This window comes from Notothenia rossii (assembly GCF_949606895.1).
Source record: "Notothenia rossii genome assembly, chromosome: 6".
Classification (NCBI taxonomy): Eukaryota; Metazoa; Chordata; class Actinopteri; order Perciformes; family Nototheniidae; genus Notothenia; species Notothenia rossii.
The window spans coordinates 1,951,246-1,970,020 of record NC_136909.1 but is presented as its reverse complement, the minus strand read 5'-3'; the positions used below and the strand labels follow the sequence as shown (position 1 = coordinate 1,970,020).

At 41.9% G+C, this 18,775-nt stretch overlaps 1 protein-coding gene across 1 annotated transcript in view; it reads right to left on the bottom strand.

Moving 5' to 3' along the window:
* Positions 1 to 18,775, bottom strand: part of LOC307043332 (netrin receptor UNC5D-like) — a 254,270-nt gene that overhangs the window by 97,739 nt on the left and 137,756 nt on the right. The window contains 2 exon segments of the mRNA XM_079687717.1: positions 6,444 to 6,547; positions 7,605 to 7,748. Coding sequence (XP_079543843.1) covers positions 6,444 to 6,547; positions 7,605 to 7,748 — 248 coding nt within the window.

Below are 18,775 nucleotides of genomic sequence, written 5' to 3'. Positions count from 1 at the left end.
CTTCTCCATGTCTCTCCTACATCAACATGTGTCCCCTCTTCTTCATGTCTCTTCTACATCAACATGTGTCCCCTCTTCTTCATGTCTCTTCTACATCAACATGTGTCCCCTCTTCTTCATGTCTCCTCTACATCAACATGTGTCCCCTCTTCTCCATGTCTCTTCTACATCAACATGTGTCCCATCTTCTTCATGTCTCTTCTACATCAACATGTGTCCCCACTTCTTCATGTTTCTTCTACATCAACATGTGTCCCCTCTTCTTCATGTCTCTTCTACATCAACATGTGTCCCCACTTCTTCATGTTTCTTCTACATCAACATGTGTCCCCTCTTCTCCATGTCTCTCCTACATCAACATGTGTCCCCTCTTCTTCATGTCTCTTCTACATCAACATGTGTCCCCTCTTCTCCATGTCTCTTCTACAACAACATGTGTCCCCTCTTCTTCATGTCTCTTCTACATCAACATGTGTCCCCTCTTCTTCATGTCTCTTCTACATCAACATGTGTCCCCTCTGTGGAAAGAGACTCTGAAAGTTTCAGGAACAAAGATTCTCTCTCTTTTTGATCCATTTCTATAAAAACCTGTCTGAAAATGAGCTGATCAGATTTTGGCCACTTTATGATGTCATAACTATGTGTTGTCTTGTGTAACCATTAGCCAATCAGCAACCAAGGTAACCCCCCCCCCCCCCCCCCCCCTTATCACCTGAATCTCCTCTAGAGCACCATCCAGTTATTTTTAACCAAATGTCTCTCAGAGGGGCGTGGGGAGGGGCTCCTTATTTTCATCTAAAGTAACAGACAGAGAATCAGCACTTTGGAAACAGGACTGAAACAGAGGGGATTATGGGTAATGCTGCAATGATCTGTGATCTGTTTGGTGTTTCAGCCAATCAGAGACAGGCTCTGTGTATATCTGAGACCTGTGATGTATTGATGAAGAGGAGGATGATTGGGGATCTTTAGACGAGGACCCCGGGGGAGATGGATGACGGGTACATATTGACACGAACAAAAAGATGATGACCATCAGAGATCGTTTCTCACATTCTGTCGCAGGAGTTTTTCTTTTTCTGTTATTTTGAAGCTAAATCTTTCCCAGTTTGCCTTCAAGAAAAACCTCTTCTTCAAAGGCTTCTAGATTCTTCTCCACAATTCAAAGATAGCCTTTAGCCTCAGAGCTAAAGAGCTTAGCACCATTAGCAGATCAGAACACAGAGGAGTGTCATGTCTCAGGATCCAAGCAGCAGATATTTGACTTCAGTTTATTACATGGCTTAGTTGAATACTCGATTCTGATTGGTCAATTCAGATTTTATTACCCAGAATGCCCCTGAAGGTCACCCCCTCCTGCCCTGCCAAGCGCCCAGGTTCTCTACTCCCCCCCCCCCCCCCCCACACACACACACACACACACACACACACACACACACACACACACACACACACACACACACACACACACACACACACACACACACACACACACACACACACACACACACACACACACACACACACACACACACACACACACACACACACACACACACACACACACACACACACACACTTTCTATGTTCTGTAGGGAACACAGAGATTCTAGCCTTTGCAGATCATTTACTTAATTTATTTTAATGTGCAAATTCCTTGTTCTGTTTTGTCTTATGCTGCTGCAACAAAAACATTTCCCAAATTGGGATGAATAAAGTCAATCTTATCGTATCATTATCTTTGCAGACCATTGACATGAATCAAAAAACCTAAAGAACACACTACAGGGAAAGGAAAACCCCAAAATACTAATTTCAGACTACATTTAAGAGTTAAGGTGGTATTTCGAGAGTTAAGGTGGTATGTGGAGAGTTAAGGAGGTATTTTGGAGAGTTAAGGTGGTATTTTGAGAGCTAATGAGGTATTTCGAGAGTTAAGGTGGTATTTTGAGAGTTAAGGTGGTATTTTGGAGAGTTAAAGAGGTATTTCGAGAGTTAAGGTGGTATGTTGAGAGTTAAGGAGGTATTTTGGAGAGTTAAGGAGGTATTTCGAGAGTTAAGGAGGTATTTTGGAGAGTTAAGGTGGTATTTTGAGAGCTAATGGGGTATTTCGAGAGTTAAGGTGGTATTTTGAGAGTTAAGGAGGTATTTCGAGAGTTAAGGAGGTATTTTGGAGAGTTAAGGAGGTATTTTGAGAGTTAAGGTGGTAGTTTGAGAGTTAATGATGTATTTTGAGAGTTAAGGAGGTATTTGGAGAGTTAAGGAGGTATTTCAAGAGTTAAGGAGGTATTTTGAGAGTTAAGGAGGTATTTCAAGAGTTAAGGAGGTATTTTGAGAGTTAAGGAGGTATTTCAAGAGTTAAGGAGGTATTTTGTGAGTTAATGAGGTATTTTGAGAGTTAAGGAGGTATTTCAAGAGTTAAGGAGGTATTTTGTGAGTTAATGAGGTATTTCAAGAGTTAAGGAGGTATTTTGAGAGTTAAGGAGGTATTTCGAGAGTTAAGGAGGTATTTTGAGAGTTAAGGTGGTATTTTGAGAGTTAAGGAGGTATTTTGAGAGTTAAGGAGGTATTTTGAGAGTTAAGGTGGTATTTTGAGAGTTAAGGAGGTATTTTGTGAGTTAATGAGGTATTTCAAGAGTTAAGGAGGTATTTCAAGAGTTAAGGAGCTATTTTGAGAGTTAAGGAGCTATTTTGAGAGTTAAGGAGCTATTTTGTGAGTTAAGGAGGTATTTTGTGAGTTAATGAGGTATTTCAAGAGTTAAGGAGGTATTTTGTGAGTTAATTAGGTATTTTGAGAGTTAAGGAGGTATTTTGTGAGTTAATGAGGTATTTTGAGAGTTAAGGAGGTATTTTGTGAGTTAATGAGGTATTTCAAGAGTTAAGGAGGTATTTTGTGAGTTAATGAGGTATTTCAAGAGTTAAGGAGGTATTTTGTGAGTTAATGAGGTATTTTGAGAGTTAAGGAGGTATTTCGAGAGTTAAGGAGGTATTTTGAGAGTTAAGGAGGTATTTCAAGAGTTAAGGAGGTATTTTGTGAGTTAATGATGTATTTTGAGAGTTAAGGAGGTATTTTGTGAGTTAATGAGGTATTTTGAGAGTTAAGGAGGTATTTCGAGAGTTAAGGAGGTATTGTGAGAGTTAAGGTGGTAGTTTGGGAGTTAAGGTGGTATTTTGTGAGTTAAGGAGGTATTTTGAGAGTTAGGGTGGTAGTTTGGGAGTTAAGGGGTGTATGTTTGAGAGCCGCTGATCAGAGGGACTCATCTGGGATTAAAGGCTTTCATTGAGGGAATCTGGAATTGGTTTCGTTGTTCATTTCACGCTTTCTCTCTGAGTCACCGCTCAAAAGAAACTCATTATAGTGACGCCTTTTTCTCCTCTTGAGTTAAAAAGATCCGCTCAGCATTCACACCTGTGATATCTGTGAAGGGAGAGTGGGGCTTGATCCTGGAAGTGAAATTACAAAAAGCATGTCCTACGTTTTATTAACTAAAAAGGTAAATTACACTCTGTGGACACCATGACTGGGAGAGTTTCTGTATTAGTGAGAAGCTAAATGTGAATAAAGAGGTATCTGTTTGGCTTATTAACCGTTGAATTGCATTAAATGTAAATCCTGATTACGTTTGCCTGCCAAAGAAATGTTTTGAAAACGCATTTAAAGCACACAGTACTTTGTTTATAGAAATAAATTCACATTTTGAGGTAAATTACAGCAGGTTAGTAACGCCAACAACAAATCTGCATAAATCTTTAACCCTTGTCTTCCTATCAACTGTTGTCCTCCCTGTTTGACTTTTTATAAAGTATAAAGTGTTAATAATCATCCAAATCTATGTTACACCTTTTAAACCACGTTATTTTGACCACATGTTGTCTCCACTTTGGACCATCATTTAAAAAAGAAAAGCACATTTCTGAGCTAGAAAACACTTTTCTTTGTTCTAAAGATTTTACAAATTGACCCCAGAAGACCACAGATGCTAGACATTTCAAAACCTAATGAGAGCGATCCTTATTCTTATCCTGTGCTGAAACGTAGTATAAAAGCAACCATGTTATTTTTCTGCCACTGACATTAAATCAACCTTTATCCCGACACTTTGGAACGGGTCAAAGTTGACTCGAGAACAACAGGAAGGTTGTAACAGCCTAAGTGTTAAAAGAGACGACCAACATCTTGTTTTGTTTCTTCGTTTACTAACCAAAGCAATGAGCTGAAAGATGCTTAAGGTAAATGAGTTATGGGCTGTTAATAATAACTTCACTTCCATAAGTGCAATCAACCAAAAAGCCAGAATTCTGAGAGTGCATTAGCTTTCAAAAAGACAAACGGTGGTGGTGGCGAAGTCGATAGGGACTTGGCTTGGCAACTGGAAGGTCAACAGTTCAAGTCCCAGCAAGACCAAGTGCTACCGAGACCAAGTGCTACCGAGGTGTCCCTGAGCAAGGCACCGTTCCCTACACTGCTCCCCGGGCGCCGTACATAATGGCAGCCCACTGCTCCTAACACTAGGATGGGTCAAATGCAGAGAAACAATTTCCCCACAGGGATTAATAAAGTATATCAAAATTTAAATAAATCAAATCAAATATTCATAAGTGCTGAGGCAGCCTCCGAATAACAACAACATTCATAAGAGACAAGCACAGTTTGTTTTTGGGACGAGGTGCTGTCAGCAATCTGAAACCCAATTTACTTAAAAAGTGAGGTAAGCAGCAGAAGAACATGTCAGAGCTTCAGTTTACGGAGGATAATTGGACGGAGGGTAAACTGTCAGAAACGTTTTCACTGTTACACCTCCGTGGAGATTTCTGCTAAAGTCAACTGATGAAACCTCATGAACTGCAAACTGATTCGGACTCATTAACGCTCTCTGCCTTCACGCTGACGCAGGGGTTTCAGAGTGGTATATGGGAGAGTTAAGAAATGACATCATGCTGAAAGACTTAAATATAACGTTTCCAAAGTGTGCCCGCTCTTCTCCAAATGCATTACGTCTCCTTCCACCTCGAACAATGGAGAGGTGGTAGATGTGTGTGTGGGATGGATTTAAGTGGAGGTCAATCTTCGAACTCTTAATGTTTAAATGATTTAACGTGGAAATGGAGGAGTGGGTCAAAAATAGTTACAGGCTGAAGCAAAACCTCTTTCTACTCCTAAATCCAAACAAAGCAGTGCTGCGTGAGAGAGGGGGGGGGGGGGGGGGGGGGAATAATGCAGAGAAATAGATGAAATATTGAGGCGCGTTTCAGCTGCAGGATGAATGTCCAGAAATCACTGCGTCAGCATAAAGGCAGCAAACGTTAATGAGTCCATATTAACTCACAAAATACCCCCTTAACTCTCCAAAATACCATCTTAACTCACAAAATACCCCCTTAACTCATAAAATACCCCCTTAACTCTGCAAAATAGCTCATTAACTCACAAAATACCATCTTAACTCTCCAAAATACCACCTTAACTCGAAAAAAAACCACCTTAACTCACAAAATACCTCCTTAACTCTGCAAAATAGTTCATTAACTCACAAAATATCATCTTCACTCACAAAATACCCCCTTAACTCACAAAATACCCCCTTAACTCTGCAAAATAGCTCATTAACTCACAAAATACCATCTTAACTCTCCAAAATACCTCCTTAACTCACAAAATACCATCTTAACTCACAAAATACCATCTTAACTCTGCAAAATAGCTCATTAACTCACAAAATACCACCTTAACTCTCCAAAATATCATCCTAGCTCTCCAAAATACCACTTTAAGTCTCCAAAATACCTCCTTAACTCTCCAAAATACCACCTTCATATCATATTATATAATATACTGAGAGACTGAGGGTTTGAATATCCTATGTTTAATAATTCAACATGCTATGTTTCATTTTCATTTTATCCAAAAGAAAAGAGTACAAAATGCAATGTAAGAGTAGGAGTTAAGGTGGTATTTTGAGAGTTAAGGTGGTATTTGTAAGAGTTAAGTAACACATTTAGAGGGTTAAGGTGGTATTTTGGAGAGTTAAGGTGGTATTTGTAAGAGTTAGGTAACACATTTAGAGGGTTAAGGTGGTATTTTGAGAGTTAAGGTGGTATTTGTAAGAGTTAGGTAACACATTTAGAGGGTTAAGGTGGTATTTTGGAGAGTTAAGTTGGTTGTTCAGGGAGTTAAGGGGGGTATTCTTAGAGTTAAGGTGCTATTTTCGACAGTTATGTTGGTATTTTTGAATGTTTTTATCAGAAAGATTAAGAAAATGAAATGTAAGAGTAAAATCCAGCCAGAACCCAAAACAGACCGAACTTCTGATGTCTATATTTAATGACAACCTGCAGGTTATGAATTCTCATTTCTCGTATCCAACACAATCTAAAGTCTCTCTCCAGGAAAGTCCTCAACCTCTCTGAAGCACACCTTCCTCTCAGCTTGTGATCAGTCTTACCTCAGCGATGGGCACCCCCTCCGGAGGGCGGCAGTGCAGAACGATCATCATGTTGATGGGAACCTCCTTCCCCTGGGGGTCTTGCTCAAAGTTCTTCCTCAGGTCTGTGAGGGAGATAAGAGCAGTTGTCAGGTGTCAAGTGTTACGGTCATTCGAACTAAACCCTCCCTACGACCTTCAAAAGCCTCGGGGAGGATCTGTGTTACATAATCTGAGGACCAGGTGGTTCAGAGGATACACCGAGTGGAAAAGTGCAGCAGGAAGTCTTGATCGTCCTGGGGATTCATGTGCAGAGAATAGCTGGAGGAAAGAGTGCTCAAACCTGGGTATGACTTAGCATTTCCTGTCCCCTGGTCTGGAGGTCAATGGTTTTCTGAATACGTTTTCGGTTGTTATCATGAAATAAAGTCTGTGGTTAACACAAGCTGGAGAGATTTTTATTCCACAACATAAAATACGTCAGTAAATACCCCGCTGGTGAATTTAAAAACAGAGGTCGATAACAAGTGTCTAAGTCATGTGACCGTGCTGTAGTTCCTTTATAGCCCAACATTAGCCTCCTTTAGCTTAGCGGTGGTGAGGTGAAGTCATGTGACCGTGCTGTAGTTCCTTTATAGCCCAACATTAGCCTCCTTTAGCTTAGCGGTGGTGACGTGAAGTCATGTGACCGTGCTGTAGTTCCTTTATAGCCCAACATTAGCCACCTTTAGCTTAGCGGTGGTGACGTGAAGTCATGTGACCGTGCTGTAGTTCCTTTATAGCCCAACATTAGCCTCCTTTAGCTTAGCGGTGGTGACGTGAAGTCATGTGACCGTGCTGTAGTTCCTCTATAGCCCAACATTAGCCTCCTTTAGCTTAGCGGTGGGGACGTGAAGTCATGTGACCGTTAAAATCTCTTTAGCTTTGTTAACCAGAGACCTTATTTCAGCTTAACAACCCAAAATATATTCAACAAACACTGAGAAAGGAACAGGAAGTGCTTCAATCCCGAGTCATTTCAAGGTTTTAAGTCTCTTTGCAGACACCAGCTTCCTTTTGGAAACAAGTCCATCTCCTCAGACTAACAGTGTTCTTGCTCAGCTCTTCATATCACCATACTGCAGATCTCATAATTGCTCTGAAACCTGGCCCTGATCTCTGAGATGTTTCTGTAAAACTCACAGGCGATGCGGACCGTGGCCTTGCGGCTCTTCGACGTCCCGAGATGGCTCCAGGCAACACAGAGACACCAATAATCCTCGGGGCCGTGGAAATCCTCCACTTGCTGCCGGGACACATTGATCATCACCTCCCGAACCTTCAGCCCTGAGACAACAGAACAGAGGAGGTTAGAAACTGTATATGACACACTTTTATCCAGAGACTTACAGTGGGCGATGAGGGAAAACATTCAGAACAACAAGGAATCCTTTAAGAACATAAGCTAAGGGATTAAGTTACAACACTTAGTGGAGAGCTTGTACCTTTATTTTTAGAGTGTAGAATGTTATTTCTACTTCACGAAAGAGTCTCACGTGAGTTAGGGTTGTATTTTTGTTGTTTAAGTTGTTCTGCTGATTGTTTTTGGAGAGTGAAGGTGGTATTTGCTGAGTTAAATTGGAATTTTTTAGAGTTAAGGAGGTATTTTGGAGAGTTAAAGGTGGTATTTTGTGAGATAAGGAGGTATTTTTTGAGGGTTAAGGTGGAAATGTAGAGAGTTAAGGTGTTATTTTTAAGAGGTAAGATGGTATTTTGGTGGTTAAATCAGTACTTCTGATTGTTTTTGGAAAGTGGAGGTGAGTTAAGGTGGACATTTTGAGAGTTAAGGTGGTATTTTGTGAGTTAAGGTGGACATTTTGAGAGTTAAGGTGGTATTTTGTGAGTTAAGGTGGACATTTGGAGAGTTAAGGTGGTATTTTGTGAGTTAAGGTGGACATTTGGAGAGTTAAGGTGGTATTTTGTGAGTTAAGGTGGACATTTGGAGAGTTAAGGTGGTATTTTGTGAGATAAGGAGGACATTTGGAGAGTTAAGGTTGTATTTTGTGAGTTAAGGTGGACATTTGGAGAGTTAAGGTGGTATTTTGGATAGTTAAGGTGGACATTTGGAGAGTTAAGGTGGTATTTTGGATAGTTAAGGTGGACATTTGGAGAGTTAAGGTGGTATTTTGTGAGTTATGGTGGACATTTGGAGAGTTAAGGTGGTATTTTGTGAGTTAAGGTGGTATTTTGTGAGTTAAGGTGGACATTTGGAGAGTTAAGGTGGTATTTTGTGAGTTAAGGTGGACATCTGGAGAGTTAAGGTGGTATTTTGTGAGATAAGGTGGATTTTTTAAGCGTTAAGGTGGTATTTTGTGAGTTAAGGTGGATTTTTTAAGCGTTAAGGTGGAGGTGTTAAGTGCTACAAATAGATTTTTTTATTTTTATACACTTTAATGAAAACCTGGAATACCTCGGAGCTGATTTCTATAAATCTTTAGGTCCAGTTTGGATTTGGTTTGGGTTGATATTAAAAACTCTGTGTTTCTCCAAAAGCATTTTCAGTTTTGGGTCATTTTGTCGCGGCACACTTCAGGTTAAATTACTTTCAATGCTGGATGAATGATTTATCATTAATGGTGGCTTCCCAAAAGAACAGCAGCTTAATATGATAACTCTGCAGCCATTTTCATGCATTGAGTTGGACATCACATTCGTCCAATCAGCCGCAGATGATTTGCAAAGGATGTCATAAGCCCGTGAAAAAGAGATCAATGATCTCAATGGGATTCATCTGCATCAATAAAGGTTAGAAATGAAATGAGCCAATCAAAGATCCTTTATTGTTAACCAAACAGAAGCAGCTTTTAGTTTCGATGCGGTGCAGATGAGTCCTTTGCAAATGGACGTATAAACTTCCATCATTTTCTTTTATGAATTGCCTTCTTTTCATTTTCTTCATTTGGCCTATGTGAACGCAATGTGCTAAACAACCTAAAGCCGTGTGGTGGTTAAAGGGTTTACGCAACAAAAACAAGGCGACACAGAATTGAGAAAACTGCCATTTTTTGCACCACATATGGAGATGAATGCATTTGGAGAGGAGCGTGCACATTTTGGGAACATTTTAAAGTTATATTTACCCTTAAGTCTTCCAGCATGATGTACTTTCTTAATATCATATTATATAACATACTGAGTGACTGAGGGTTCGAATATCCTACGTTTAATTCAACATGCTATGTGCCATTTTCATTTTATCCAAAAGAAAATTAAATGTAAGAGCAGTAGTTAAGGTGGTATTTTGGAGAGTTAAGGTGTTTTTAGAGATTTAAGGTAGTATTTTGAAGAGTTAAGGTGTTTTTAGAGTTATGATGGTATTTGGGAGAGTTAAGGTGGTAGTTCGGGGAGTTAAGGTGGTATTGTGGAGAGTTAAGATTGTATTTTGGAGAGTTAAGGTATTTTTAGAAAGTTAAGATGTTATTTTGGAGAGTTAAGGTGTTTTTAGAGAATTGAGGTGGTCGTTTTGAGAGTTAAGGTGTTTTTTGAAAGTTAAGATGTTGTTTTGAGAGTTAAGGTGTTTTTAGAGGGTTGAGGTGGTCGTTTTGAGAGTTAAGGTGTTTTTTGAAAGTTAAGATGTTGTTTTGGAGAGTTAAGGTGTTTTTAGAGAGTTGAGGTGGTATTTTGTGAGTTAAGGTGGTATTGTGGAGAGTTAAGGGGTTTTTAGAGAGTTAAGATTGTATTTTGGAGAGTAAATGTTTTTTAGAGAGGTAAGATGGTAGTTCGGCGAGTTAAGGGGTGTACGGCCATGTTTTGCCTCTGAACTACAGAGGTTGCTGCAGTTATTTCTTACGCAGTATTTCGTCTTAAACCTGAGAAATGTCACCTCATGACGGCGCAACATGAAATGTCCAAGGATTACTAAAGGTGTTATCATCCTAAAGAGGACATGAATATCAACATTTCATCCCAAGTATTTGCCAAATAGATGAAGTTTACATTTCACTCAATGGGTCACATCCTAAAGCCCTCTTTCTCTTTAAAGCACATCAAGCAGAACTGGAGCTAACGGATCAACTGGAGCAGGGAAGCTGTGCATTGTAAATAAGCGTCTTTACAGAATCCTTAATCAATACCTCGATACAAGCCAGTGATCAATGGGTATTATGGGATTACTTATGCATCGGTTCTGAGGAAAGGCTGACACAGCCCCCCCCCTGGAGGTGTTAAGAATGAGTGATGCTTTAATGTTTAGGATCAGAGTCAGGTTTTTTACAAAGTGACAAACCAGGATTTCAAGATGCAAAAGAGTGAGCAGAGCATGACAACTGACTCTCACAAATATAATATGTCCAGGATAATAGTTGATAAGTGGTTGCAGAAATGTACACAAAATACAGAGGAATGTGCACGATGATTAGTTTGAGTTTGAAGAGTTAGAAACACATTTTCCACGTAGGTCAGATTCTCGCAGAAATGTCCTGTTGCTCTTATTCTATTGCACTAAAGAAGAAACGTCTCTAAGGCAACACGCTGCCCCCAGTTGGACATGTTCGTCACCCTGTCATGTGTCTTTAGACGGCGATACATTTTGGAGGTGGTTTTTGGTGAGTTAAAGTGGTATTTTGGATAGTTACGGTGGTATTTTGGAGAGTTAAGGTGGTATTTTGGAGAGTTAAGGTGGTATTTGGTGAGTTAAGGTGGTATTTGGTGAGTTAAGGTGGTATTTTGTGAGTTAAGGTGGTATTTTGGATAGTTACGGTGGTATTTTGGAGAGTTAAGGTGGTATTTGGTGAGTTAAGGTGGTATTTTGGATAGTTAAGGTGGTATTTTGGAGAGTTAAGGTGGTATTTGGTGAGTTAAGGTGGTATTTTGTGAGTTAAGGTGGTATTTTGGATAGTTACGGTGGTATTTTGGAGAGTTAAGGTGGTATTTGGTGAGTTAAGGTGGTATTTGGTGAGTTAAGGAGGTATTTTGGAAACTAAAGGGGGACCTTTGGAGAGTTAAAGGTGGTATTTTGTGAGTTAAGTTGGTATTTTGGAGAGTTAAGGTGGTATTTGGATAGTTAAGGTGGTATTTTGGAGAGTTAAGGTGGTATTTTGGATAGTTAAGGTGGTATTTGGTGAGTTAAGGAGGTATTTTGGAGACTAAAGGGGGACCTTTGGAGAGTTAAAGGTGGTATTTTGTGAGTTAAATTGGTATTTTGGATAGTTAAGGTGGTATTTTGGATAGTTAAGGTGGTATTTGGTGAGTTAAGGTGGAGCAGAATAAAGTTAAGTGCTACAAACAGATTATTTTTTATTGGCCGAGGAGCAGTTAAATACACTTTAATGAAAACCTGGTATACTTCGTTTTGAGCCGATTTATATAAATCTTTAGGTCCAGTTTGGATTTGGTTGGATATTAAAAACTCTGTTTCCCTCAGAGCATTTTGTGTTTTGGGAAAGGTTTGGGCCATTTTGTTGCGTAACACTTCGGCGATACAGCACCCATTTCTATTCTGAGTCATCGGTTTAGAGGTCTGTAAACCCACAGCGGGATTAAAGGCGATGTGCAGCGAACGGCAAAACACCAACACCCTTCATCTCTGTGACAAATAACTCTTTAATCTGACTTTAAAGTTAAACAGACTTCCCGGTGAATACCAGTTAAATAAAAGGCTTCACGCTGCTGTCCAATAAGGAAAATGGAGAGCATTTCACGGCGGGGGGGTCCCCACTGTGCCGGGGTTTGAATGACAACAACAGAAAAGTGGGCTTCTGTCTTCTTTGTTTTTGAAAAGCTTTTACAAATGAGGCGTGTTGTCCTCAATGTGGCGCACTGCGGTGAGCAGACGGGGACAGGTCTGCAGGAAGGAGACGCTTAAGAGGAGGAATAAACAAAGCAGCCGGCTGGAGGGAACGACATGCTCCACGATGAGAGCGCTTTGACTCTGGCTGATAGGAAAGGAGCTTAAATGCTTCGTGTCCAGTCTTCTCTAGGATAGACGAGACCATCCTTTCAAAGGAAAGGAAATAAGGCCGTCCTACATTTAATATTACGCACAATGCGTTCACAGAAACATCTCATCGTGCCCGAACTCAGATAATGAGTTATTGAGCTTATTTAGCATTTTACGACTTATGCCATAACTTGCTGCATTGCTTATATGTTTTAACCGTTTAACCCTTAGCACAGGAGTTCTACTTGTATATTTTCAAAGTGTGGAATCTGCTTAAGTAAAGGGTCTGAGATAAGGTGGTACTTTGGAGGGTTACAGTTCTTATTTGGAGGGTAAATGTGGAGTCATGGTGATATTTTGCACAGTTGAGTTGGTGTTTGGATGGTTGACGCATAGATATGTTTGATATGTTTGATATATATGTATATATATATATATATTAGGGCCGGGACTCGATTAAAAAAAAAAATCTAATTAATGACAGGCTTTGTAATTAATTAATCGAAATTAATCGCATTTTTAATCACATATAAATATTTGATCTGAGAACAGTGAGAAGCAATTTTTTTCACATGGATTTTAGTATACCATTGAATAATGACTGAATACATAAGCTTAAGCAACAAAACATTGTTTATTTTGTTCAAGATGGTACACTGGCCATAAAGTGTAGCAATAGCATATTTAGGAATATAGTACATTTCAGAGATTCAGGTAGCCTATAGGTAGGTAGACCTTCTGTAAACTATAACACTTAGTTTTTGAAGTAAAACACAATACTTTCAAGTACATTCAGAACATTGGAAACCCTGTCTATTAGAAAACATCTCTCTGTTGCTTCAGAGGCCATAACAGACTTTGTTGATTTACCAACAGTTGATTTAAAATTGGGTGTGGGTCCTTGTACTCCGAGTCGGGCTAACGTCCACGCTAGCTTCCACGCTAGCTGCTATATGTTTTGCATTGAGGTGATACTTGAGGCTTGATGTGCTGCGCTGATATGCAAACTCCTTTTTGCATAATTTGCAAACAACCGTGCTCTTATCGACGCTTCCATCCGTCCGTTTTTTAAAACAAAATGTCCCATCCACGGGGCCAACCAAAGCGGTCTCATCAGCTTCTTCGTTCACGTTTGACTATTGTTCACTGTGGTTTGTTGTTGTCTGAAGTCATGAACGTTAGTTGGTGCTCCAGTATAATCGGTACCCCTGAAACTCATCCAGTGAGAAACGTTCCGCGGTGCAAAAATAAGTGCGATTAAAATGAGTAATTTTTTTTACCGCGTTAATTTTTGTGTAATTAATTAATCTTAATTAACGCGTTAAAGTCCCGGCCCTAATATATATATATATATATATATACATATATGTGTGTATCCTGATTTCCCATTTTTCTATCTGACATTTCTTTACCCTTTTTTCTCCCGATAACTGCTCTGTATTTTTCCTGCAAATTGCTGTTGAATGCTTGGAAAAAGGAAAAGACGGATGACTCCCCGTGATGCCCGGACTAAACACTGTGTCTGCTTGCTGCTGAAATAGAAAGACTGATGGATGGAGACGATGCAGGAAGATCCCTCCTCTGAGCGACAGGTGGTTTACGTCTTGATGCAGAGACAGACCTCATTAGAGTCAACACTTGATTTGTTCTCCTCCCCGATCCCCTTCTACATCTCAACAGTTTAATGGGCATCTGAAGCATTTGAGCCCTGAGGGGAAGTCTGGCAGTGAGTATGGTTACCCAAACAATGGAGAATCAATTGCTTTTTAAACATAGAAGAAAACAGGTGTCATGGCGACGCTAACAGCAGAGTATGAACGGGTTCACTAACACAACAAAAGGAAAAGGCAGCGTTGGTGTTCGTCCACACTTGAAGTGAGATATGTTAAAATATGTTGACTGTTGTCTCTCAGTAGAGAAGACTTGTTAGCGTCATTAAGTTGTTTTTAGTTGCCTCGATTAGACCAAACCTTGCAAATGGCTTGTCTGAAAGTCATCAGTGTTGAAGCTTTCATAGAAGTTTTTATTTAAAGGCTTAGAGAATCAAACAAAATTGGATAAAAACAGCAACAGAAGAATATCATAGATTAACATTATTGGCTCTAAGTTGGTTATTAGGCTTGCTTCTATAAATGCAATTTTATGAATATATATATATGTAAATTGGGGAAATGCTGAATCAGGTATGTTGACACATTCGAGGAATTTGTCTTGAAGTTATGGTGCATACAAATAAAAAATAAAATAAAAACACAGATAGAAAAGAATTTGAAGAAACTCCAATAACATCAAAAAATATATTACTGTTGTGCAACTTCATTTACGTGTATTATTTGATACATTTGTATAATTGTAGGATTATCAACAAAAGTGACGCACACAGCTGGGAGACAAGGGGACACTAAAGAGTGATGCACACAGCTGGGAGACCAGGGGACACTAAAGAGTGACGTACACAGCTGGGAGACCAGGGGACACTAAAGAGTGACGTACACAGCTGGGAGACCAGGGGACACTAAAGAGTGACGCACACAGCTGGGAGACCAGGGGACACTAAAGAGTGATGCACACAGCTGGGAGACAAGGGGACACTAAAGAGTGACGCACACAGCTGAGAAACCAGGGGACTCTAAAGAGTGATGCACACAGCTGGGAGACCAGGGGACTCTAAAGAGTGATGCACACAGCTGAGAGACCAGGGGACACTAAAGAGTGACGTACACAGCTGGGAGACCAGGGGACACTAAAGAGTGATGCACACAGCTGGGAGACCAGGGGACACTAAAGAGTGATGCACACAGCTGGGAGACCAGGGGACACTAAAGAGTGACGCACACAGCTGGGAGACCAGGGGACACTAAAGAGTGACGCACACAGCTGGGAGACCAGGGGACACTAAAGAGTGATGCACACAGCTGGGAGACAAGGGGACACTAAAGAGTGACGCACACAGCTGAGAAACCAGGGGACTCTAAAGAGTGATGCACACAGCTGGGAGACCAGGGGACTCTAAAGAGTGATGCACACAGCTGAGAGACCAGGGGACACTAAAGAGTGACGTACACAGCTGGGAGACCAGGGGACTCTAAAGAGTGACGCACACAGCTGGAAACCAGGGGACACTAAAGAGTGACGCACACGGCTGGAGAACAGGGGACACTAAAGAGTGATGCACACAGCTGGGAGACCAGGGGACACTAAAGAGTGACGCACACAGCTGGGAGACAAGGGGACACTAAAGAGTGATGCACACAGCTGGAGACCAGGGGACACTATAGAGTGAAGCACACAGCTGGGAGACCAGGGGACACTAAAGAGTGACAAACACAGCTGGGAGACAAGGGGACACTAAAGAGTGATGCACACAGCTGGGAGACCAGGGGACACTAAAGAGTGACGCACACAGCTGGGAGACCAGGGGACACTAAAGAGTGACGCACACAGCTGGGAGACCAGGGGACACTAAAGAGTGACGTACACAGCTGGGAGATCAGGGGACTCTAAAGAGTGAAGTACACAGCTGGAGACCAGGGGACACTAAAGAGTGATGCACACAGCTGGGAGACAAGGGGACACTAAAGAGTGACGCACACAGCTGGGAGACAAGGGGACACTAAAGAGTGACGCACACAGCTGGGAGACCAGGGGACACTAAAGAGTGATGCACACAGCTGGGAGACAAGGGGACACTAAAGAGTGACGCACACAGCTGGAGACCAGGGGACACTAAAGAGTGACGCACCCAGCTGGAGACCAGGGGACACTAAAGAGTGACACACACAGCTGGAGACCAGGGGACACTAAAGAGTGAAGCACACAGCTGGAGACCAGGGGACACTATAGAGTGAAGCACACAGCTGGAGACCAGGGGACACTAAAGAGTGACGCACCCAGCTGGGAGACCAGGGGACACTAAAGAGTGACGCACTCAGCTGGGAGACCAGGGGACACTATAGAGTGAAGCACACAGCTGGAGACCAGGGGACACTAAAGAGTGACGCACTCAGCTGGGAGACCAGGGGACACTAAAGAGTGAAGCACACAGCTGGAGACCAGGGGACACTATAGAGTGAAGCACACAGCTGGAGACCAGGGGACACTAAAGAGTGACGCACCCAGCTGGGAGACCAGGGGACACTAAAGAGTGACGCACTCAGCTGGGAGACCAGGGGACACTAAAGAGTGAAGCACACAGCTGGAGACCAGGGGACACTATAGAGTGAAGCACACAGCTGGAGACCAGGGGACACTAAAGAGTGAAGCACACAGCTGGAGACCAGGGGACACTATAGAGTGAAGCACACAGCTGGAGACCAGGGGACACTAAAGAGTGATGCACACAGCTGGGAGATCAGGGGACACTAAAGAGTGATGCACACAGCTGGGAGATCAGGGGACACTAAAGAGTGATGCACACAGCTGGGAGACCAGGGGACACTAAAGAGTGACGCACACAGCTGGGAGATCAGGGGACACTAAAGAGTGATGCACACAGCTGGGAGATCAGGGGACACTAAAGAGTGATGCACACAGCTGGGAGACCAGGGGACACTAAAGAGTGACACACCCAGCTGGAGACCAGGGGACACTAAAGAGGTGTTGTGCATTGACAGGTTACAGATCTACCTCCTTAAACGTCCCACAGACCTGCAACAAGCGTCCTTAAGGATTCAGTGGCTGAGGAATTGAAGGTTTAAAGTTTGAAAGTGAATCTGCTGCTAAGCGCGGCTGAGTTAGTGGTGTTGACAGGTAGGAACCATCGATCAGAGACTCTTTGCTCCTCGATAAACCCCTCTATGCTTTAGAGAGAAAACACTGAAAGGAGCAGAAGCTGTTTTTGACTCACCTCGCTCCGGCCGGCAGAAAGGACGACCTTCCTCTTTGTGGTTTAATAGCTCGGGGAATTTATGGCACAAATATGTGATCACCTGAGGTATGAGTCAGAGTCACACATACTTCACATATAAAACCACTTAGTTTGATCTGCTTTTGCTGCACTTTTGCACCTCCTACACACAGCTACAGAGCCTCTGCTGGATTCTTGGACTATAACTGAGGACACTTTAGATCTCAGAAGAAGCATTAGCACATTAGCGTCACCCTCCATCAGGGTCTCATTGAGAGTGCTGCAGGTGCTCTGCTGTCAGGACGGAGGCTTTGTTCAGAACCAATCCCCAAACCAGCCACAATATCCACCGCTTTCATTCTGAACATCTGGCAAAAACACACACATATAGAGACATTTCTCCCGTCTTTTTAGGGGGGACATATGGTGGCCGACAGGTGCAAATGTGCTACAATGGTAAAAAGCATTTCCAAAAGACATGCATGAAGAAAAGTCGTCACCAACTTGACAACACGTGCAGCGTTTAGAGAACATTCAGCAGCTTGAGGAGACATGCTCAGCGTTTACTAAAAGCTGCAAATACAAAACGCTGAAGAAGCTAAAAAAAACGGAGACCAGGGGACACTAAAGAGAGACGCACCCAGCTGGGAGACCAGGGGACACTAAAGAGTGACACACCCAGCTGGGAGACCAGGGGACACTAAAAAGAGACGTTTCTTCATGTGTCTTGTCACATTTGTGTTTTTGTATCTGCATCCTTCCTGAAGCTGCAGAGTTTCTCCTGATGGAAACGACGGTCGTAGCGCTGTCGGCCACCACAGAGAGAAACATACACGATACCACATCATTTGTTATTCGTCCCGGAAAAAGAGAAACCTCCGTGTCCCAGCTCCATTTGGCCGACTGAAACCAGAGAAGGTCCCAAACCACAGCCCTGTCTCCTTCTAAAGAGACCCCAATGCAAGCTGGGAAATCAAACCCGAACCGCTAACAACCCACACATCTCGCTCTGTTTTGACTCGGTGGGAAACAACAGCAATCATTCAGTGGTGGGCCGTCAGCAGGGTCTTCTCTGCTGGCCCTGTAACCAATCACATAAAGTGTGTGTAAAATGTTTTTCATGAATATTTAGTTATAAGTTTTAATAGTATAATAACCTCAACATTACAAAATGAAGTAAGGTTTTGTTGAGGCTGAACTGGAATTTCCTACATCAAAAAGTCACTTAAACGCCTCACGGTTATTTTAGTTGGTGGGGGCACAGCAGATACTGCTTGCCTTTTGTTGAAAGACGACACATTTGATTGGTAATAAGCATTAGTGACGGATTCATCAGCCAATCAGATGTTGGTGTTCAATGACAGCGTCCTGAGCAAAACTTCTGTCATGAACTTCCTTCATATCATCGACCTTATTTACAAGTGACGGGTGAGCATGTTACTATTCACGTCATTTTAGAGCGACGTGAGAGTGCACGATGACACGAGTTTAATAATAGATTACTTCATTGATCAATGTTGGGACATGTCGTCTGCTTTGAACCCTTATCTAGCTGACTGTTGTGATTGTTGACCAGCTGTTGTGATTGTT